Raw genomic sequence first — 19,654 nt, 5'->3', positions numbered from 1 at the left:
AACATGATAACCGTTGTCTTCTAATGCTGAAATAGAAATCAGATTCCTCTTAATACTAGGAACAAAGAGAACGTTGCTCAGAAGAAGAGGAATACCAGAATCCAACTGAAAAGAAGTAGAACCAACTCCCTTCACAGAATAATGTGCATCATCACCAATGATAACTTGAAGATAAGAATCTTTTTCCTTCAAGTTAGAGAGGTGTTCACGATAACCAGTAATATGGCAGGAGGCTCCACTATCAATAAGCCATGTATCACTGTCAGTAGGAATATTACTGGAGAGAGCAGAAATAAATAAAAACCCCTTTGAATTTTCACTAGACTCTTTATGAGGAGAAACATTTTAAACATTAGTTGTTGCAGCTTGAGGTTTGGGTCTAGAAGGACATTCTCTAGCAAAGTGACCAAACTTTTCACATCTGAAGCATTGCAGTCTAGAGAGGTCCTTTCTTCTCTTACATTCAGGAGTTGAGTCAGAATTTCTCTCTCTGAACTTTTTGAAGTTCCCTTTCCTTCCTTTTCTTTTAGACGTATGGGCAGCAAGAACATGATCTTCTTCATGATGAGACTTACAACCAATTCCTCTTGCCTCCAATCTGCATTCCTCTTGAATACAATGAGCTCTCAAACGATCAAACTTGGGTAACTCATTTCTTCCATTAATACCTTGAATGAAAGATTCCCAAGAGTGAGGAAGGCCATTCATGGCCAGCATAACCAAGTCTTTATCCTCAATAGAATCTCCAATAGAATCTCCAATAGCATTGAGTTGATCCTTCAATTCTGTAATCTTCATAAAGAAAGAAACAACAGATTCACCTCTAGCCATTTTGATATGGAGTTGACATCTCAATGCTAGAGCTCTACTAGTACTGTTGAATTCATACAAGCTTTGAAGGCAGTCGAACATTTCTTTGGTTGAATTCAACTTGGATATAACAAGTACAAGATGATCCTTAACAGAATCAATTAGAATCTTTTTAGCCATGAGATTATTCTTCCTCCATTGAGCTTTCTCAGTGTTATCTCAAGGTTCATCTACAACAGATTTCACATAGTTAAGAAGATCATTCTCTTTTAGCACAATAAGAATCCTGAATTTCCATGAAGTGTAATTGGCTGCACCATCCAATCTGTCTTCAACTTTGAGTCCATTCACCATGATGGAAAAACTTGAAATAAACAGACTAAAGCTCCAAATAAAGAAAATTTCAAAACTAATCAATTTGATTTTGGACCTTTTCTTTATACCCGCTCTGATACCATGTTAAAATAGAACCAGAAAGCTACAAACTCAGATAACAAAAACTAAGAAAACTTAAGAGAACAAGATACACAACAAATTATCTTGGGAAAACCCTCCACTTGAGGGTGAAAAACCTAGCCCACAAAAATAATTCTTTTATTGAAAACTTCAGATGATCAATACAAATATTGAAAGCTTCAATTGACTATCACAAGTCTGAATCGCTCTCTTATCAGATACAACTCCTTGACAGAATAATAACTGTTGATATACTCCTCTTCCCAAAACATAATGATTACACATATCAATTGTTCTTCATAAAACATTGAATACTGAAATTCTCAGAATTTGGATATAAAATAATACTGAAAAGTATCATGATGACAATGAGATGAAGCACACAAACGACTATCTATCAAACTCTGGCAACATGCCCAATACAAAACAAATATCACAGTAGTAGAATCTGAGAGTGCATCAATAAGAATAAAAATAATAATTCTGAAGCAAACATCATATCCTTTGGAACGTCCAAACGTATAGCTGTCGCGGGAAGACAAAAGACATTTGCGCCAAAAGAAAACGGTAACACATCCGTCATAACTCATGAAGAAGGCAGATGGAGAGACAAGTACGAACGGAAGAAGACATGTCATATACCAACAGCGATCCAGATAGAAAACAATGAACTTCACTGACAACAAGAGGAAGGAAGACGAAAGAACAAGCCACGCTTGCCATGCTGGAAGGACGGTTACGAAGGAGCTAGCCACACTGAATAAAAACGGATATGAAATAAATTACCAACGCAAGAGGAAGGCTCTCTCGCAGCTATATAACTTCAACATCAATTGCGTACGTCCATTGAACTCCTAAAACTACTTCCATATCCATGCTGATTACATAAAAATCATCCCTCATTTTGTATTCCACCATCATCAATTCCATTTGGGGAACCTTCATAGTGCATGAAAGAATGGTTCCACGTGCAACCTTTACATCGAAACCTTTAGTTTTTTCAATATTCAATCTCAACCTCTCCACTACCTCTTCATTGACATAGTTATAGGTAGGTCTACTATCAATATGGATTGTTACCTTTTAACCTTTCAAGACTCCTCCAAGGCAGAAAGCATTATATTGCGGTGCTCCTGAAAGTGCTGCAAGTGTTCCTCTTGAAGATCCTTATCCTTGGTGTATTTGCTCCACCTCTTCTACCTCATTTCCAAGTTCAACTTCATGACTTTTTGTGTCTTCATCAAAAATTACCTCTATGTAATGTATTTGCCCTTTGCCTAAACACCTATGCCTTAGCTGCCAAGGTTAACTCATTCTTAGATATTTTGGCTTGATTTGGCTTTGGTGGTGATGTCTTTGGAAAGGTAATGTTCTTCTGGAAAGGTTTCTTGGACAGAATAGGAGGTGCTATCTTCTTGGTATTAAAGCTGTCCCTAGCCACTGAATCTTCCAAATTAAAGGCTCTCGTAATGGCTTCTTGTAGTGTGCTTGGGTTGAATGCTCTTATTAAACCCTTGAGAGGTTCAGTTAGGCCTTCAACAAATAGGACTATACTATAAGTCTCCTCTCCGTTACATCAGGAACCATTACTGCAAGCCTTTAAAACTCAGCCACATAGTTTTCCATTTCTCCCTCTTGCTTAAGCTGTGCTAAATTGTAGTGTCCCTACTAGTTAGGGATCACTGTCCTGCAAAACAGACTGTTAGAGTGCAACAAATATATATATATATATATATATATATATTACTAATCTAATTTGCAATTAAACTTAAATTACTTAATTAGTACTAATCTCAATTCTTATTTAATAAAAAGGATACGAGTGCAGTACTGGGACATGTCCTTAGGCGGCTGTGAAGCTCGCCTTCTTGGAACCCAACTTGGTTCCAAGCCATCCAGGAAATCAAAGGTTAATTCGATTCCTGTCTTGGATGTAATTTCTCACATCCAAGCCATCCAGGAAATCGAAGGTTAATTCGATTCCTGTAATTTCTTACACCCAAGCCATCCAGGAAATCAAAGGTTAATTCGATTCCTGTAATTTCTTACACCCAAGCCATCCAAGGAAGACCCTATGTCAATTCCTTGCCTTGGATGATGCATCTCATCATCCAAGTCCTCAGAGGGGACCGGCCAGATCTGTCCCTTCTTGGATGAACTTAGTCAACCAAGCCATAAATATGCATATAGATATTCAGTATATATACTGCCCTAAGGATTATCATAATCCCTCCCTTAGACTAAGGGGAGTTTCCTCCCTATAGCCTCCAACATGTAATCACATTTATAATACATTTTTGCATTTTATCACTATTTTCCATTCCATAATCTACATTTACATATTCCTAGTATTCCATAACATATATTCAGAAAACTATTCATTAACATATATTCTTATTTATTTATTAACGTATATTCCAAAATATTCATTACTTATATTCATTAACATATATATTAAATATGCCTTAATTATATTCATTAACATATATATTAGAATATTCATTCATTAACATATATATTAAATATTCATTATATTCATTAATATATGTAATAACATGTTCATTATTTATATTTATTAACACATATAATAAAATACTCCTACATGACTTACCTGTGCGTAACCTGTTGTTGTAGCATTCAGACCTTTCCCCTTAACCATGTAGCAGCCTTCTTATCCTCCCCCTTAAAACTGAAAGATATTCTAATAAAGATCTCTTTATTCACTCTACGTGTACACCACTCTCACACAAAGATCTTCTTTTATTATACACACACTTGGTGTATATCTTTGATTTGTCTTTCTTTTCAAACTCCGTACACCATACAGACTTGTAGATAATCTTCAGTCTGGTCAGCACCTTTGTTTGAGTTCCCTTTGACTGCTTATTACCACTATCGGGTTGAATAGAATGCAGACGTGGCTGAAGCAGCTTACATGGTCTCCTCCCCCCCCTTCTTTTTTTTTTCCCAAACCTTCCCTTTATTCCCCTCCACGTCCTTAGTGGGGAGTCGTGTCCATTAGAATGGATTTGGGAATGGCGGTGACTCCTTGAAAAGCCACCGCTTCCCAATATTCATTACCAATCAGGGAAAATCTGACAATGCGTGTATGCTTCGTGTTTGAATATATCCATGTGTATTCTTCGTGTTTTTATGTGTATGCTCCGTGTTTGTGATTCATATTGGGAGATAACTCAGTTTGAAAAAATTGCCAATTGCTTGAGGACAAGCAATTTTGAGAAGGGTGGACTGTCATGTCCCCTCCTGGATCATTATATATATACGGAGAGAAAGAGAGAGACCCTAAATGAAGAAATTATTATTATTAGTTAATATAATAATTATTAATTTATAGATTATTAATTTAAAATCTAACAATAAGAAAAATCTGACAATGCGTGTATGCTTCGTGTTTGAAATTATCCATGTGTATTCTTCGTGTTTTTATGTGTATGCTCTGTGTTTGTGATTCATATTGGGAGATAACTCAGTTTGAGAAAATTGCCAATTGCTTGAGGACAAGCAATTTTGAGAAGGGCGGACTGTCATGTCCCCTCCTAGATCGTTATATATATATAGGGAGAGAAAGAGAAGGGGGGGGAGGAGACCACGAGGCAGCTTACGTGGTCTCCTCCCCCCCCCTCTTTTTTTTTTCCTGAACCTTCCCTTTATTCCCTCCACGTCCTTAGTGGGGAGTCGTGTCCATTAGAATGGATTTGGGAATGGCGGTGACTTTTCAACGCTTCCCAATATTCATTACCAATCATTATTAATAAGCCATTATTAATAATTTGTAAATTAACAATCAGTAAATATTATTTAATTATTTTATGGTTTATTATTATTTGTAAATTAATAATCTATAAATTAATATTATTATATTAACTAATAATAATAATTTCTTCATTTAGGGTCTCTCTGTTTCTCTCCGTATATATATAACGATCCAAGAGGGGACATGACAGTCCGCCCTTCTCAAAATTGCTTGTCCTCAAGCAATTGGCAATTTTCTCAAACTGAGTTATCTCCCAATATGAATCACAAACACAGAGCATACACATAAAAACACGAAGAATACACATGGATAATTTCAAACACGAAGCATACACGCATTGTCAGATTTTTCTTATTGTTAGATTTCTTCATAATCTATAAATTAATAATTATTATATTAACTAATAATAATAATTTCTTCATTTAAGGTCTCTGTCTTTCTCTCCGTATATATATAACGATCCAGGAGGGGACATGACATAAATCCCTGAAATGAATTTCCGGATCCTTCCTATCAAATCTTCTGGTTAACCTTTGGTGGAAATCCTCCATAGTAGTTATAGAATCATGCCCTTGAGTTATCATGCCATCGTACCACCATTCATGGGCTGTCCCTTCCAGGTGTAGGGTGGCAAATTTGCTGGCTTCTTCATCAAACATTGGATTCGATGAGAATTATGTCTCTAACTTTTGCGACCAAGCTCTTGTTGATTGATGGGAATGGGTATGGGGTAGACTAGCCTAGTCTATGCTCTTTGATCCTCTCCTTGGATCACCAGGTGTTCTAACCACACCCTAGGGTCTCTAGGACTTCCCTTGCTTGTGGAATCCCCTGACCTTGCCCAATCCACCCACCAACAACTTGGAATACTTCTCCTAAGGTCTCACCTACTCATGAGATTCAGAAGAACCCTTATTTAGGCTCATAATGGTTTGGCTTATCCTACACCTTCTTAAGTCCTAGCAAGGTTAGGACAGGTTCTAGGCATGGTTTTCCAACCATTCATGTACCCCCAAGAGATTTAGGCCTCCCTATCTATTACCGATCTCACAATTTTGCCTCTATCCTGCAAAATAGAGCTACAAGGAATGAGCCCAATAAGGCCTCCATTCCGGACTTTTAGGGCTCCCTCTTGCAAACGATGACCCAACTTGTGAAACTCCCCAAAAGAACTGTTGTTCAATTGGCAAAAGCTCAAAGATTTTCCAGGTTTTAGGCCTCCAAGTGTCCATACACTGCCCTAGGTGAATTTTGGGGTTTTTAAGGGTTTTTAAGAGGGTTTTTAGGCCTGCCAGGGTCACAGTGAAGGTTTAGTGTTTCTACCACCTTGTCTGGATTGGTGGAAGCTCCTCCTTCTCACCAATGGTGCTCCACACACCCCTCTACAACTCCTCCAAAGGGTGCATCCTCCTCTGACCTTCCTTGCTCTCACGGACCTCTACAACCTTAACCCTTCCTAGCCGGGCACTGTCCAGTCTCGCCTAGGAGTGGGTCTTTGGATGGCTTCCCTGCATCTTCAAGGGCCCTGTTTGCTCTGAAGTAATGTACAGGGTCTGCACTCCTATTCCCCATGGTTTCATGGTGATTCCACAATGGGGATAGGAGTTGTTAACCCATTGACACAAAACAGTCCAAAACTGGACAGTGAAAGAGTGTTTTACAAAATATTTACAAAAGACTCAAAACCTGCACAACACACTAAAGCTAATTGCTCAAAATGAAAGAGTAAACACAACACAAAGCTTTCAACACAGTTTAATCTGCAAAACAATCCATTATCACTCTTTGATGCTCCATTTGTGCCGACTGGCAACCAAAATTACAGTCACAGTCAAGGTCTCTTTTCTTGGGCCGTACAAAACTAACATCCAACCCCTCATTTTAGGGTTTGAAACTATATATAGTATCCTTTCCTCGGTCTGTGTGCCAAAATTAAGGTTCTCCATTCTAAGCTAAGGTTTTTGACCCCTATTAGGTGGAAAAGTTGCTTGACAACTTTGAAAAGTTGTCATGCAACTTTTTGCAACTTTTGAGCAACTTTTGCAAAGTTGCTTTTCTTGACTCCTAGGCCTACTTTGGGCTATCCTATGGACACCACCATGCTAAAAGGACCCCAAACTCATCAATGGCACACATAACCTCTCCTCCACAAGAAATCTCAAGATTCTCAACCAAGACTTGAGAACCTAGGACCTAAACTAGGACCTAATTAAGACTAATGAGCTCATGGCTCTTATTATATTTACAATGGCTTCTTAAAGAAGCAAAACACCAACAAAAACCAAAAGGAGGAGGACCTTAGAAGGGTGCTCTTGCACCATACTCTCCCTCTACACAAAATTAAGGAACTAAGGGAGAAATGAGAGCCGGGTCAATACCAAGTTTCTTGAACCTGCCCTCTTCAACCCAAGTGGCTTCAGACTCAGGTTGACCTACCCACTTCACCAAGTGTTCCATATAGACCTGGTGTCTACTAGACTTTTTCACCCTTGACTCCAAGATTTCCTCTGCTATGGGTTGCTTCACTTGAGGTAAAGCATTCACATCCAAGTCTTGTGGTACCTTGGCTTGATTCTCAGTTTGTCCTGCTATTTCACCCTTGTATAGTATCAGGTCAGCAACATTAAAGACTGGTGATATAGCCAAATCTGAAGGAAGATCCACCTTGTAGGCGTTTTCACCATATTTGGATAGAATTCTACAAGGTCCTACCCTCTTCATTTGCAGTTTAGTAGGCTTGCCACTTTGCATTCTAGCTTTGCTTAGACGGACCATCACATAGTCACCCACTTTGAATTGAACCTCTCTCCTTTTCTCATCCACTTTAGCTTTCAGTTTTTGAGTAGACTCTAGGATGGCTCTCTTGACCTGTTCTTGGACCTCCTTGATGGTTTGAGTGAAATCCTCTGCTTGGCCACTCTTCATCTCCATGGAACCAAGTTCCCTTAGTTCACACACTCCCCTTGGATGTCTACCATAGACAACCTCAAAAGGACTCCTTCCAGTGGTCCTATTTACACTGTCATTGTAGGCATACTCCACTTGTGGAATGACTAGATCCCATGTCTGCCCATACTCCTTGGTTAGACACCTCAACAAGTTGCCTAACACCCTATTAATGACTTCAGTTTGACCATCAATCTGTGGATGGTAAGCTGAGCTAAATGATAAATTGGTCCCTAGTCTTTTCCATAAGGTTTGCCAAAAATGGCCCATGAACTTGCTGTCCCTATCTGAAACAATACTTAGTGGGAGTCCATGAATCCTTACAATCTCCTTAAAGAAGAGATGTGCAACATAGCTAGCATCATGAGTAGTTTTACATGGAATGAAATGGCTCATCTTAGAAAACCTATCTACTACCACATAGATGCTATCCATACCTGTCTTTGTCTTGGGGAGTCCTACTACAAAGTCCATGCTCACACACTCCCAAGGCCTATTTGGGACCGGTAATGGTTGATAGAGGCCTGCATTACTTGACCCTCCTTTTGCCCTTTGACACACACCACATTGCTCCACATACTTTCTCACATCTCTTGGCAACTTAGGCCAATAATAGTACCTCTGTACTAGATCCAAAGTTTTGTTGACTCCAAAGTGTCCACTTAGACTACCATTGTGTTTTTCTTGGATGAGGTTTTCTCTCATGGATCCTCTAGGCACACATAACTGATTACCTTTGAACAAGAGACCACTTTGAAGAGTGTATACTCACCATGAAAATGATTCTCAAACTCCTTGCAAACCTTGTAGGCTGATGAGAACTCTTCATCTACTTCATAGAGGTCCTTGAAACCTTCTATTCCTATGCTCTGCAATTGTAACTCTTGAACAGTCAACAACTTCCTGCTTAAAGCATCTGCCACCTTGTTGAGTTGCCCCTTTTTGTGTTTGATGGTGAAGGTGAAGGATTGGAGGTATTCCATCCATTTCAAATGTCTATTGCTAAGCTTCTCTTGAGTGTTAATGTAACTCAAAGCCTGGTTATCTGTGAACACCACAAATTCCTTTGGGAGTAGGTAATGCCTCCACTTTTTGAGAGACTGAACTAGTGCATACAACTCTAGGTCATAGGCTGAGTACTTCTTCTTTGCCTCATTAAGCTTCTCACTGAAAAATGCCACAGGCCTTCCCTCTTGACTCAAAACACCCGCTACTACAATGCCACTTGCATCACATTCCAATGTAAATAGCTTGTCAAAAGTAGGTAAGAGTAGGATGGGTTTTGTGGCTACTTCTGGCTTCAATAATTGGAATGCTTTATCAGCCTGTTCAGTCCACTAGAATTTGGTTTTTAGGCCTCCTTTTACGGTGTCAAGTACTGGTGCACATATGCCACTGAAGTTCCTCACAAACTTTCTATAGAATTGGGCTAAACCATGGAAACTCCTAATTTCAGTCCTTGTTTTAGGGGCAGGCCAATTCAAGATTGCCTCCACTTTGCTTGGATCCATCTTCAAGGTTCCCTTAGACACCACAAATCCCAAGTAGACCAACTCTTGCTTCAAAAAGTCACACTTCTCTAAGTTGATTGCCAACTTCTCTTCATGCAACCTCTCTAGGACTAACCTCAGATGTTCTAGGTGCTCCTCTGTAGTTCTGCTATAGATGAGTATGTCATCTAAGTACACCACCACAAACCTGCCTGTGAAGTCCTTTAACACCTCATTCATCAACCTCCTGAAGGTGCTTGGGGCATTAGTAAGTCCAAATGGCATCACAAGCCATTCATACAACCCTTCTGTGGTCTTAAAAGCGGTCTTCCACTCATCACCCTCCTTAATTCTAATCTGGTGATAACCACTTTTAAGGTCCAACTTGGTAAAATACATGGCACCTCCTAAAAAGTCCATCAGATCCTCTATTCTAGGAATAGGAAATCTGTACCTTATGGTGATCCTATTGATTGCCCTTGAATCAGTGCAAAGTCTCCACTTGCCTCCCTTCTTTGATGCTAGCACTACCCGGACTACACATGGGCTGATGCTCTTCTTGATCAGTCCTTGATCCAACAACTCCTGCACTTGCCTTGCCACCTCCTTATTTTGGTCAGGGGTGAGCTTATATGCTGCTTTATTGGGTAGGGATGCACCGGGAACAAAGTCTATTTGATGGCTAATAGACCTTCTTGGTGGAAGTGTTGCAAGTGCTCCATCACTCACTATGTCCTTATACTCTTGCAACATTTGCTTCACCTCCTTGGGTACCTCTGTCTGCAACTTGTCTTCCTCCTCCTTTGGCTTCACAAAGATGGCACAACTCACTGTCTCCTCCTCATGTAGCAAGTGTAAGAACTCTTTACCAGTAGTCAGTAAGACACTAGGTGTTCTTGAGGTTCCCTCATCATTCTCTGTCAGAGACTAAATCATAAAGGTTTTGCTATCCTTCTTGAAGGAAATGGAGTTCTCCTCTCCATCATAGATCACCTTCCTATCAAATTGCCAGGGTCTACCTAGCAGTAGATGACAGGCATCCATGGGTAACACATCACAAAGGATCTTATCCTTGTATCCTCCAATAGAGAACTCTACCCAAGTCTGTTCATTGACAAGCACACTCTGCTCTTGATTCAACCATGTCACCTTGTAAGGGCTAGTGTGGGGTATCCTTGTGAGTTTCAACTTCTTGGCTGCCTCATCTGATGTTATGTTATCAGTTGACCCTGAATCAACTATCACCTTGCAAACTTTACCAAAGATTTTGCATCTCACCCTAAACAATGCCCTCCTATGCTTAGGTTCATCCTTAACCGGTTGTCTTATCAAGACTCTATTGAACATCAGATTCTCCCCAATCTCTGACTCAATATGGTCCACCTCAGGTGTCTTGCTGCTTGATGTGTCTTCATGAGCATAAGCAACCCTCTTTCCACTGTTTGATGAGGTAGGCTTGTTAGGACATCTATAGGCCGGGTGTCCCAATTGACCATAGTTGTAGCATTTCATGGTTGCAAAGTAGGAAGTACCCCTGCCGGTACCTCTACCCCTACTTGGACCCCCTTGTGCACCTCTTCCTCTAGAATGGCCTCCTCTGAGATTGATTTCACTGCTATGTTCAGTCAACTTGGACTCTCCTTGGTTCCTTTGCTCATTTGCCTTGCTTTGGTAACCACCTCGATGATTCATTTGATCTCTACCTCTGCCTCTACCCCTGTTGTTAGAGTCTCCTTTCCTTTTGTTCCTCTCTTCCACCTTAGCAGCAAGCTGATGACATTTTTGGACAGTGGTAGGAGTCCACAGGCTTATCTCCTCTTGGATGTTCCACTTTAGACCACTTAGATACCTAGCCACCTTGATAGATTCCTCTTCTTGGACTTTTGATCTAAGGCAAAGCTTTTGAAACTCCTCTATGTAGGAGGTCACATCAAGGTCTTTTTGCTTCAATCCCTGTCTCTTCTTATGAAGTTGGACTTCATAATCCTCTGGTAAGTAGTTCTCCTTGATCTTATTCACCATGGCCTTCCAATTTGCAATAGGTAGCTTCCCCATGCTAACTCTCTCTTCTTGCAGATACTTCCACCATGTCAAGGCTGCTCCCCTTAGTCTTGATTTGGCAACCTTAACCTTTTGAGCTTCTGTCACACCTTCACATTCAAAGTGGTTCTCCATACCCTCAATCCATCCATGACGGTGTCAATATCCATCCTTCCACTGAAATGTGGCAATCCTTCAAAAGCTTTGGTATTCAAAGCCTTAATGGCCTTTACAAAAGGTTCTTCATTGATCAAGGGGTCTGGTTCAGGTATAATGTCATCTATGTCAATAGTTTTCTTGCCTTTATCCTTGGTGTCCTCACCCCAGGGTCCATGTGTCCTCTGATCAACCACTTCTTGCAGCTTGTCCCTTATCTCACTCATAGCTTCTTCAAGGAGTCTATTTTTCTCCTTCTGCTCTTCTACCTCCCTAGCCAGCTCTGCATTAGTGACCATTATGTTCTCCCCTACTGATTCACCAGAATATAGAGACATGCACGGTCCACCAAACCTTTAACTTGCTCTGATACCAATCTGATGGGAATGGGTATGGGGTAGACTAGCCTAGTCTATGCTCTTTGATCCTCTCCTTGGATCACCAGGTGTTCTAACCACACCCTAGGGTCTCTAGGACTTCCCTTGCTTGTGGAATCCCCTGACCTTGCCCAATCCACCCACCAACAACTTGCAATACTTCTCCTAAGGTCTCACCTACTCATGAGATTCAGAAGAACCCTTATTTAGGCTCATAAAGGTTTGGCTTATCCTACACCTTCTTAGGTCCTAGCAAGGTTAGGACAGGTTCTAGGCATGGTTTTCCAACCATTCATGTACCCCCAAGAGATTTAGGCCTCCCTATCTATTACCGATCTCACAATTTTGCCTCTATCCTGCAAAATAGGGCTACAAGGAATGAGCCCAATTAGGCCTCCATTCTGGACTTTTAGGGCTCCCTCTTGCAAACGATGACCCAACTTGTGAAACTCCCCAAAAGGACTGTTGTTCAATTGGCAAAAGCTCAAAGATTTTCCAGGTTTTAGGCCTCCAAGTGTCCATACACTGCCCTAGGTGAATTTTGGGGTTTTTAAGAGGGTTTTTAGGCCTGCCAGGGTCACAATGAAGGTTTAGTGTTTCTACCACCTTGTCTGGATTGGTGGAAGCTCCTCCTTCTCACCAATGGTGCCCCACACACCCCTCTGCAACTCCTCCAAAGGGTGCATCCTCCTCTGACCTTCCTTGCTCTCACAGACCTCTGCAACCTTAACCCTCCCTAGCCGGGCACTGTCCAGTCTCGCCTAAGAGTGGGTCTTTGGATGGCTTCCCTGCATCTTCAAGGGCCCTACTCGCTCTGAAGTAATGTACAGGGTCTGCACTCCTATTCCCCATGGTTTCATGGTGATTCCACAATGGGGATAGGAGTTGTTAACCCATTGACACAAAACAGTCCAAAACTGGACAGTGAAAGAGTGTTTTACAAAATATTTACAAAAGACTCAAAACCTGCACAACACACTAAAGCTAATTGCTCAAAATGGAAGAGTAAACACAACACAAAGCTTTCAACACAATTTAATCTGCAAAACAATCCATTATCACTCTTTGATGCTCCATTTGTGCCGACTGGCAACCAAAATTACAGTCACAGTCAAGGTCTCTTTTCTTGGGCCGTACAAAACTAACATCCAACCCCTCATTTTAAGGTTTGAAACTATATATAGTATCCTTTCCTCGGTCTGTGTGCCAAAATTAGAGTTCTCCACGCTAAGCTAAGGTTTTTGACCTATTAGGTGGAAAAGTTGCTTGACAACTTTGAAAAGTTGTCATGCAACTTTTGCAAAGTTGCTTTTCTTGACTCCTAGACCTACTTTGGGCTATCCTATGGACACCACCATGCTAAAAGGACCCCAAACTCATCAATGGCACACATAACCTCTCCTCCACAAGAAATCTCAACCAAGACTTGAGAACCTAGGACCTAAACTAGGACCTAATTAAGACTAATGAGCTCATGGCTCTTATTATATTTACAATGGCTTCTTAAAGAAGCAAAACACCAACAAAAACCAAAAGGAGGAGGACCTTAGAAGGGTGCTCCTGCACCATTGATGAACTTTCAGACCCATCAAAAGTTGGGATGGTAACCTTCCCCATTCGATGTTGAATGTCCTTCCTTCCTTCATACCCTTTCCTCCCATGCCCTATTGCTTTCTTCATTTCATAATAGTCTGTAAAAGACAGGTCTACACAAATGGCAGGGCTTAAGGCGTAATATGCCTCATAAAATCTTGCTAAACCACCCTCGGACTAGTGTTGTTCTTCATCAATCTTGACCACTGTATCTTTGTCTAAGAATTTAGCCTTGAAGATCCTTGAGTTGGCTGAGGTTGAAGCCTTTGCCTTCCCTGGAGCTTTGTCTCCATTTGAACAACTCTCATCTTCTTTGTTATGAACAGGCCTATCGTTGCTCAACTGCTGCCCCGGACCTTTCAATAATTGGACCATCTCCCACATAGAATCTCTTCTCCTTGATGAACTCCTAGGATTGCCCTCCTCCTTCATCCCTCATGGTGGCTTCTCTTTTCTTCTCACAGTGCTGGTAGCGTTGCTCCCTGTCACTCATAACCTAACCATAGGCTGGCAGGATGAAAAGGCTCTGATACCACTGAAATAAGCCAACTAATAAACTTGCAATTTATAGCAGTAAATTCTCAGTAGTAGTCACAAAAATGGAAATAAACCACTCAACTCAGAACAGGTAATCAGAGAGTTACAAAGTTACAGGAAACACTTATTGTTTCAGGAAAAGTATTATCATTACTCCTGCATTCTATGCATTGTTCAATGCATATAATAACATCTGTTGATATTCAATCCATCACCAACCAACACTATTCAGGAATAATCACCTAAAAAAAAAATGCAATCTGAACCCTCTGATATATGACCCTTGCCTGTTAGGTATCGCTGATGGGAGATCGATTGGAATGCTTGCGTTGAAGCATATGATTCTAGTGCAATTTTCCCTTACAAGTGAATGTGTTCGATCTGTCCACAAAGGGTGCCTCTGAGATAACCCACAGCCACCTGGAATCAATGATGTTAGGTGCTCCTCTTCCAATATCAATCTCTGGAAGTGCTGGCTGATGGAATCACCTTGAGCTTTCCTTTTGCAGGCATCAGACAGTTACTGGGACTGATTTGATGCTGCGACTGTCATTGTGATTCCAGCCCCACCTTGGTTAGCCTGTATAAAGCTGTAATTAGACAAGGACTAGATTGGCTGATCGAACCAAATGACAGAGATAAAATGTTCGCTGGAAAACTTAATAGAAACAACTGGTTAGGGGCTGTGTCCTACCAGTTTGAAGGCTCAGGTTTGTGTCCGAGCTTCAAGTGCATTCGTTTAATGCAAGACTTCCAAAATGCTTTGATGATTCTTACAGCTCGATCAAGCCCTATAAATATACTTCCTTGGTCGGTTAAGATATAACTGCCACACATAGGCTGACCTATAGCCGACTTATTCATTTATGAAATAAAAAAAACTTATTTTTTTGTTCGTTTACAAAAACAACTAGGTCGACCGTGGGAAGAAAATAAATGATATTATAAAATATTTAATAACTGCATTTATTAGTTATTGGACTAGGCCAACTTAACCTGGTGAACGGGATCATTACATACTACATAGTCTCTTCTCATCATTTATTTTAAGTGTTTTTAACTCTCCAAATATGAAGAGACAGCAAGTAATTGAAGAAGGGGGAAGAAGAGGAATGGTCAGATGACCATTGAACTTCACACATTCAACACACAAGTTACCTGGCTTACAAAAGTTCTTGCGAGTCTGGTGAGAACTGACCTATGTTATCAGGAATGAGATATGAGAAACAAAGAATGTGACAACAATGACAATGCAATGAAAAATGAGTTTTTTACGGGTTGCATGGAAAAACAGATTATATATACATAAGAATATTTAATTTTAATAACCACTAAATTCCTCTTTATTAAATAATAATTTAAAATAAAAGAAGAATAACAATTCTTAAAGAATTTAGGTTAAAAAGGAATGTAAAATATAATCTGTGTGAGTGAAGGCATCATGCAAAACATCCCCAGAAAATGGTCTGCAACAATCATATGAACTTCTAAAATGTTAAAAAAATCCACGATCTTTCCATTTATACTGTTGCTGGAAGAATTTACTGTTGGATTTTTTTATAAAGACCAAGCAGTTTTAGGAAAAAAAATGTTCCTAGCAGTTTTTGATTGCAGACAAGAATAATGACACCACTACCTCAGAAATGATCATTTAAAACAGACACAGCATTTCGTCCATTTTTAATGTGGAATGGGTCATAAACATTGCATTTCTGGTAACATAGGAACTCGCCTAGTTTTAGAACTATTCTCTAACTTTAACATTGGAAGCATTTCTATCAAGCTAAAATGCTAAGTTTTTTAAGTTGCATAAACATGTTAATTATCTTTGAGACCTTTTCCTTTTAAATAACCCGGTTTACATTCTGGTTGCTAAATTCACTGTACTCATTCTTGATGGGCTGGTCCTATTGTCCTGCTAAGCACTCACCTGAGCAGGACCTTTTCTTGAAACTGTTACATATAACAAAATCTGCAAAGAAAGAAAAATCAATATTTTTATTCTACATATTAACGATGTGCTACTGGTATTCTCTGTGGGATTTTAATCCAGTGTTAACATAGTGCTAAAAGAAATTAATTTTCCCGCAGCTTGTACAGATTTGAAGAACTGGGAATTGGAGCATCAGTTCTACAGGAACTACAGAATACAGAGGTTATTGACTTGGAACTTAACCTTGCTGCTGCTGCAACAAGAAATAAGACTCGGGATGTTTTTGAGCCATATCCAGCTTTTCTATTGAAAAAAATTGAAATTCGAAATCGTTCAGGATTCTTCAGTAATTGTACCTCTGAAGGAAGGGCTGCTATTCCAGATATGGAAAATAAAAATTTGGAGCTTTTGGGAGAGTTAATAGATTCTTTTCTCCCACTATCTGAGATGCAAAAATGTTCTAGTGAATCTGAACTGGTTCTGAAGCTAGGAATGTCATGGCTGCAAAAGAATAATAAATCTACTGGTAAAATAAGTTCCATCAAGGCTAATTTATCTCCAAAAGATTTTGTAGAGAAAATGTGGCTTCCATACAAAATCTTGAGATATGTGTTGTTTACAAATAGATTGTCTCTTTGTCTACTTCCAGATAGTCACAGATTGAATATAGATGAGTCTCTTTACCAGTTTGCTGTTTTCTATAATTCTGAGAGTGAGCAGAACTTTGAGCAGCGCAGGGAAACTGAAGGATCTGTCTTTGCCTTCCATGGAAGTCATATATCCAACTGGTACTCTATCATAAGGTATGTCTGCTGGTACTCTTTTTTTTTTTGAATTTCTGCATATTTTTATTGAGTTTCTTTTGAGTCCTTCAGCGTGAACAACTTTTATATCATGATGATTTATTAGCTTTACAACCCCATCAGACAGAGGTAGCTTAATTCATACTCAATATTGTAAAAAAGATTACATATATAAGATACTGACTGTAAAGATCATTTTGATGGCAATACCTCTAGTAAAAAAACAGACCATAACCATAGTAATGCAGAAACATTCCAATATATATTTCCTCTATAGTTATGGTGCTAATTCTTTCAACCTTTCTTCCTCCTTTATCGTATTCTCTCCCCAACTTGCGTGCGATGGTCAGGGAGCCCAATAATTTATCCATGAGGTCTCCTTGTGTTTTGGGACCTGTTTAATAGCCATTTGGGTGATCATAGGCCCCCTAAATCCATAAAATAGAGAATGCATTCCCTCAAATAGCGATTATGGTTTTGAAATATGTAATCATTTTATGATTTCACCAGTGTCTATTTTGGAGTGAAGTTGTAATCTACCTCTCTTTTCTAGCTCTTTCTGCATAACTTTATAGAAGGGAATATATGACAGACCCATTTCCATCAAGAAATGTGTTAATCTAATCTTTGGCACCGATGCTTTGAATCTCTTATTCACACAAGTTGTTGGACGTGTTCTGATGTAACAAATTTATCTGTATTTTTTATTCTTTTCTTAAGTTGAATTGTAAAGATGATCTTGCTTGTTTGGTCCTATGCTAAAGCTTTCCTGCGAGATTGTAAACATTCGTGAGAATTAGTTGCTTTTAATCACAACATAAACATTTACCAAGTTATGGTCCTTTCTTATTTGGTCCTATGGTAGAGATTGTGATCATTTGAAAGAATTAGTTATCTTTTAATCACAATATACACATTCACCCAGCTACAGTCCTTTTTGAATCTTTTCTTTAGATACCAATATCAGTAATGTTACAGCCCATAAACAAATTCTCTTTGAATCTACAAGTGATACACATGATACATTCGCATGGTTATTCAACTAACATTATTTCCCACAAATTTTCTATTTAACCTTTTTGAATTCTTCACAATCTATGCCACTGAAAATACCTCGGAAAAAAAAACAGAAAAACACCTATTACATGCTTTGAAGGTATACAGTATTTTGGTCTGAATATTGGTCATACCTATTAGCCTATGCACTTTCTGCAGTTTTTTCTCTTTTAATATTTTAGTATCTATTTCTCTATGGATATGTTGTTCAAGGCTCTGCCTTGCATAGACTATGGGGTTTGACTTTTTCCACCTACCTTTTTTCTTGTGTTATAGTGTATTTTTGGAAAATTTTATACAGTTAATATAAACAGCATCATTTCATTAAAAAAATGTTTGCTGGCAGGTAGTAGGATAACTCATACACATTTTAAAGTCATATACATCTCCGTCATAGCTGAACATCCTCAATTGTCTTGAGTTCTGCAGGAATGGCTTAAGGTGTTTGAGTAATACAAAGTACATGTCTTCAGGAAAGGCTTATGGAGAAGGAATCTACTTCTCTACTGAGATGAACTATTCATATCAGCATGCTAGATCTGTTCCAACGGAGTATTCTGTTCTGGCTCTTTGTGAGATTTTTTCTGGGGTCAGGTATTGTACTCATAATAGATTTTTGGTGGTTCCTCCGGGAAAGGAAAATAAAGTTGTTATACGCTATTTGCTTGTTTGGAAAAATAGTGGGGTTCTACATCATTCTAGCTTAGTAACGGGAGGTCACATGCTATCAGGAAATACCAATTTGCATAAACATTATGAGCAGTTAAGAAGGCAATATATTGAGGAGTGGAGTAATGATTACTAATTCTAATGACCAGCGCCCACGAACGGAGGTTAACTATAAATCTTTTCAAGACAGCAAAAGTTTTTTGATGCAAGCAAATAGTAAAATAATTGCCTATGCAATTATTTTTGGCAAAGCTACTTTTGGCTTATTTACTTGTAGCTGTTTGAGGTTGCAGGGTTGAAACATAACATACTTATTATGACACTTTAAAAGGTCAATAACTTGCCTTGCTTTGGAGATTCTTTTTAAGTTGGTCGACTATAATGCTGTCAAGAGCGTTGTATACAGTTAGGAAGAGCATAGGTTAACTAAATCTTTTACTAATGACAAATCTGTAGAAGAAAAAAGTTGTACATAAGATTGGAAAAATAATTAGTAAGAATAATTTGTTGCAACTGTGTTCCTTGTAATATGATGCCTGGAAGTGAACGACTTTTTTTCTTAGATACTGATACATGTTACAATTGAAATTCACAACTCATTAGGTATGTGTCTCATGACATTTTATTTTTCTTCATTTTGTAATCCATTTTGTTTATGACATCATTCTCTTCAGAATTTAGATTTTATTACGGTGGCTCTATCTTGGGTGTCAAGTAAGTTATTTTTCAATGAAAGTTGACATTATATTACAGCTATTGGATACAAAGATTCCCCATATTACTTTGTAGAGAAGCTTATTTATTTGATATATTTCAACTTCTGAATGAAAAGTCTTGTTAAAACTCTCCATGTTTTCATGTATATAGATTATAAATTTCATAATCTTAAATACTCTCTAGCGTGATGAGTTTTACTTTTGTAAGATAGTGAAATATATTCTGTATTATGCCACACCAAAGTCAAGAAAACTGTGTCTAATAATCCAAACTCTAATCTTAATCCATGCATGTAA

The 19,654-nt window shown here is 39.0% G+C and overlaps 1 protein-coding gene across 1 annotated transcript in view; it reads left to right on the top strand.

Moving 5' to 3' along the window:
- The window catches only part of LOC131061298 (uncharacterized), a 117,872-nt gene extending 98,669 nt beyond the window's left edge, over nucleotides 1-19,203 (top strand). Inside the window, exons 2-4 of the mRNA XM_057994912.2 lie at nucleotides 16,272-16,639; nucleotides 16,763-16,916; nucleotides 18,402-19,203. Of these exons, the coding sequence (XP_057850895.2) occupies nucleotides 16,272-16,639; nucleotides 16,763-16,916; nucleotides 18,402-18,777 (898 nt within the window). The 3' untranslated portion in view covers nucleotides 18,778-19,203. The remainder of the gene's footprint in view (nucleotides 1-16,271; nucleotides 16,640-16,762; nucleotides 16,917-18,401) is intronic.
- The last annotated feature ends 451 nt before the right edge of the window (nucleotides 19,204-19,654 follow it).

This window comes from Cryptomeria japonica, chromosome 11 (genome assembly GCF_030272615.1).
Source record: "Cryptomeria japonica chromosome 11, Sugi_1.0, whole genome shotgun sequence".
NCBI lineage: Eukaryota > Viridiplantae > Streptophyta > Pinopsida > Cupressales > Cupressaceae > Cryptomeria > Cryptomeria japonica.
This window is presented reverse-complemented; position numbering and strand designations above follow the sequence as displayed.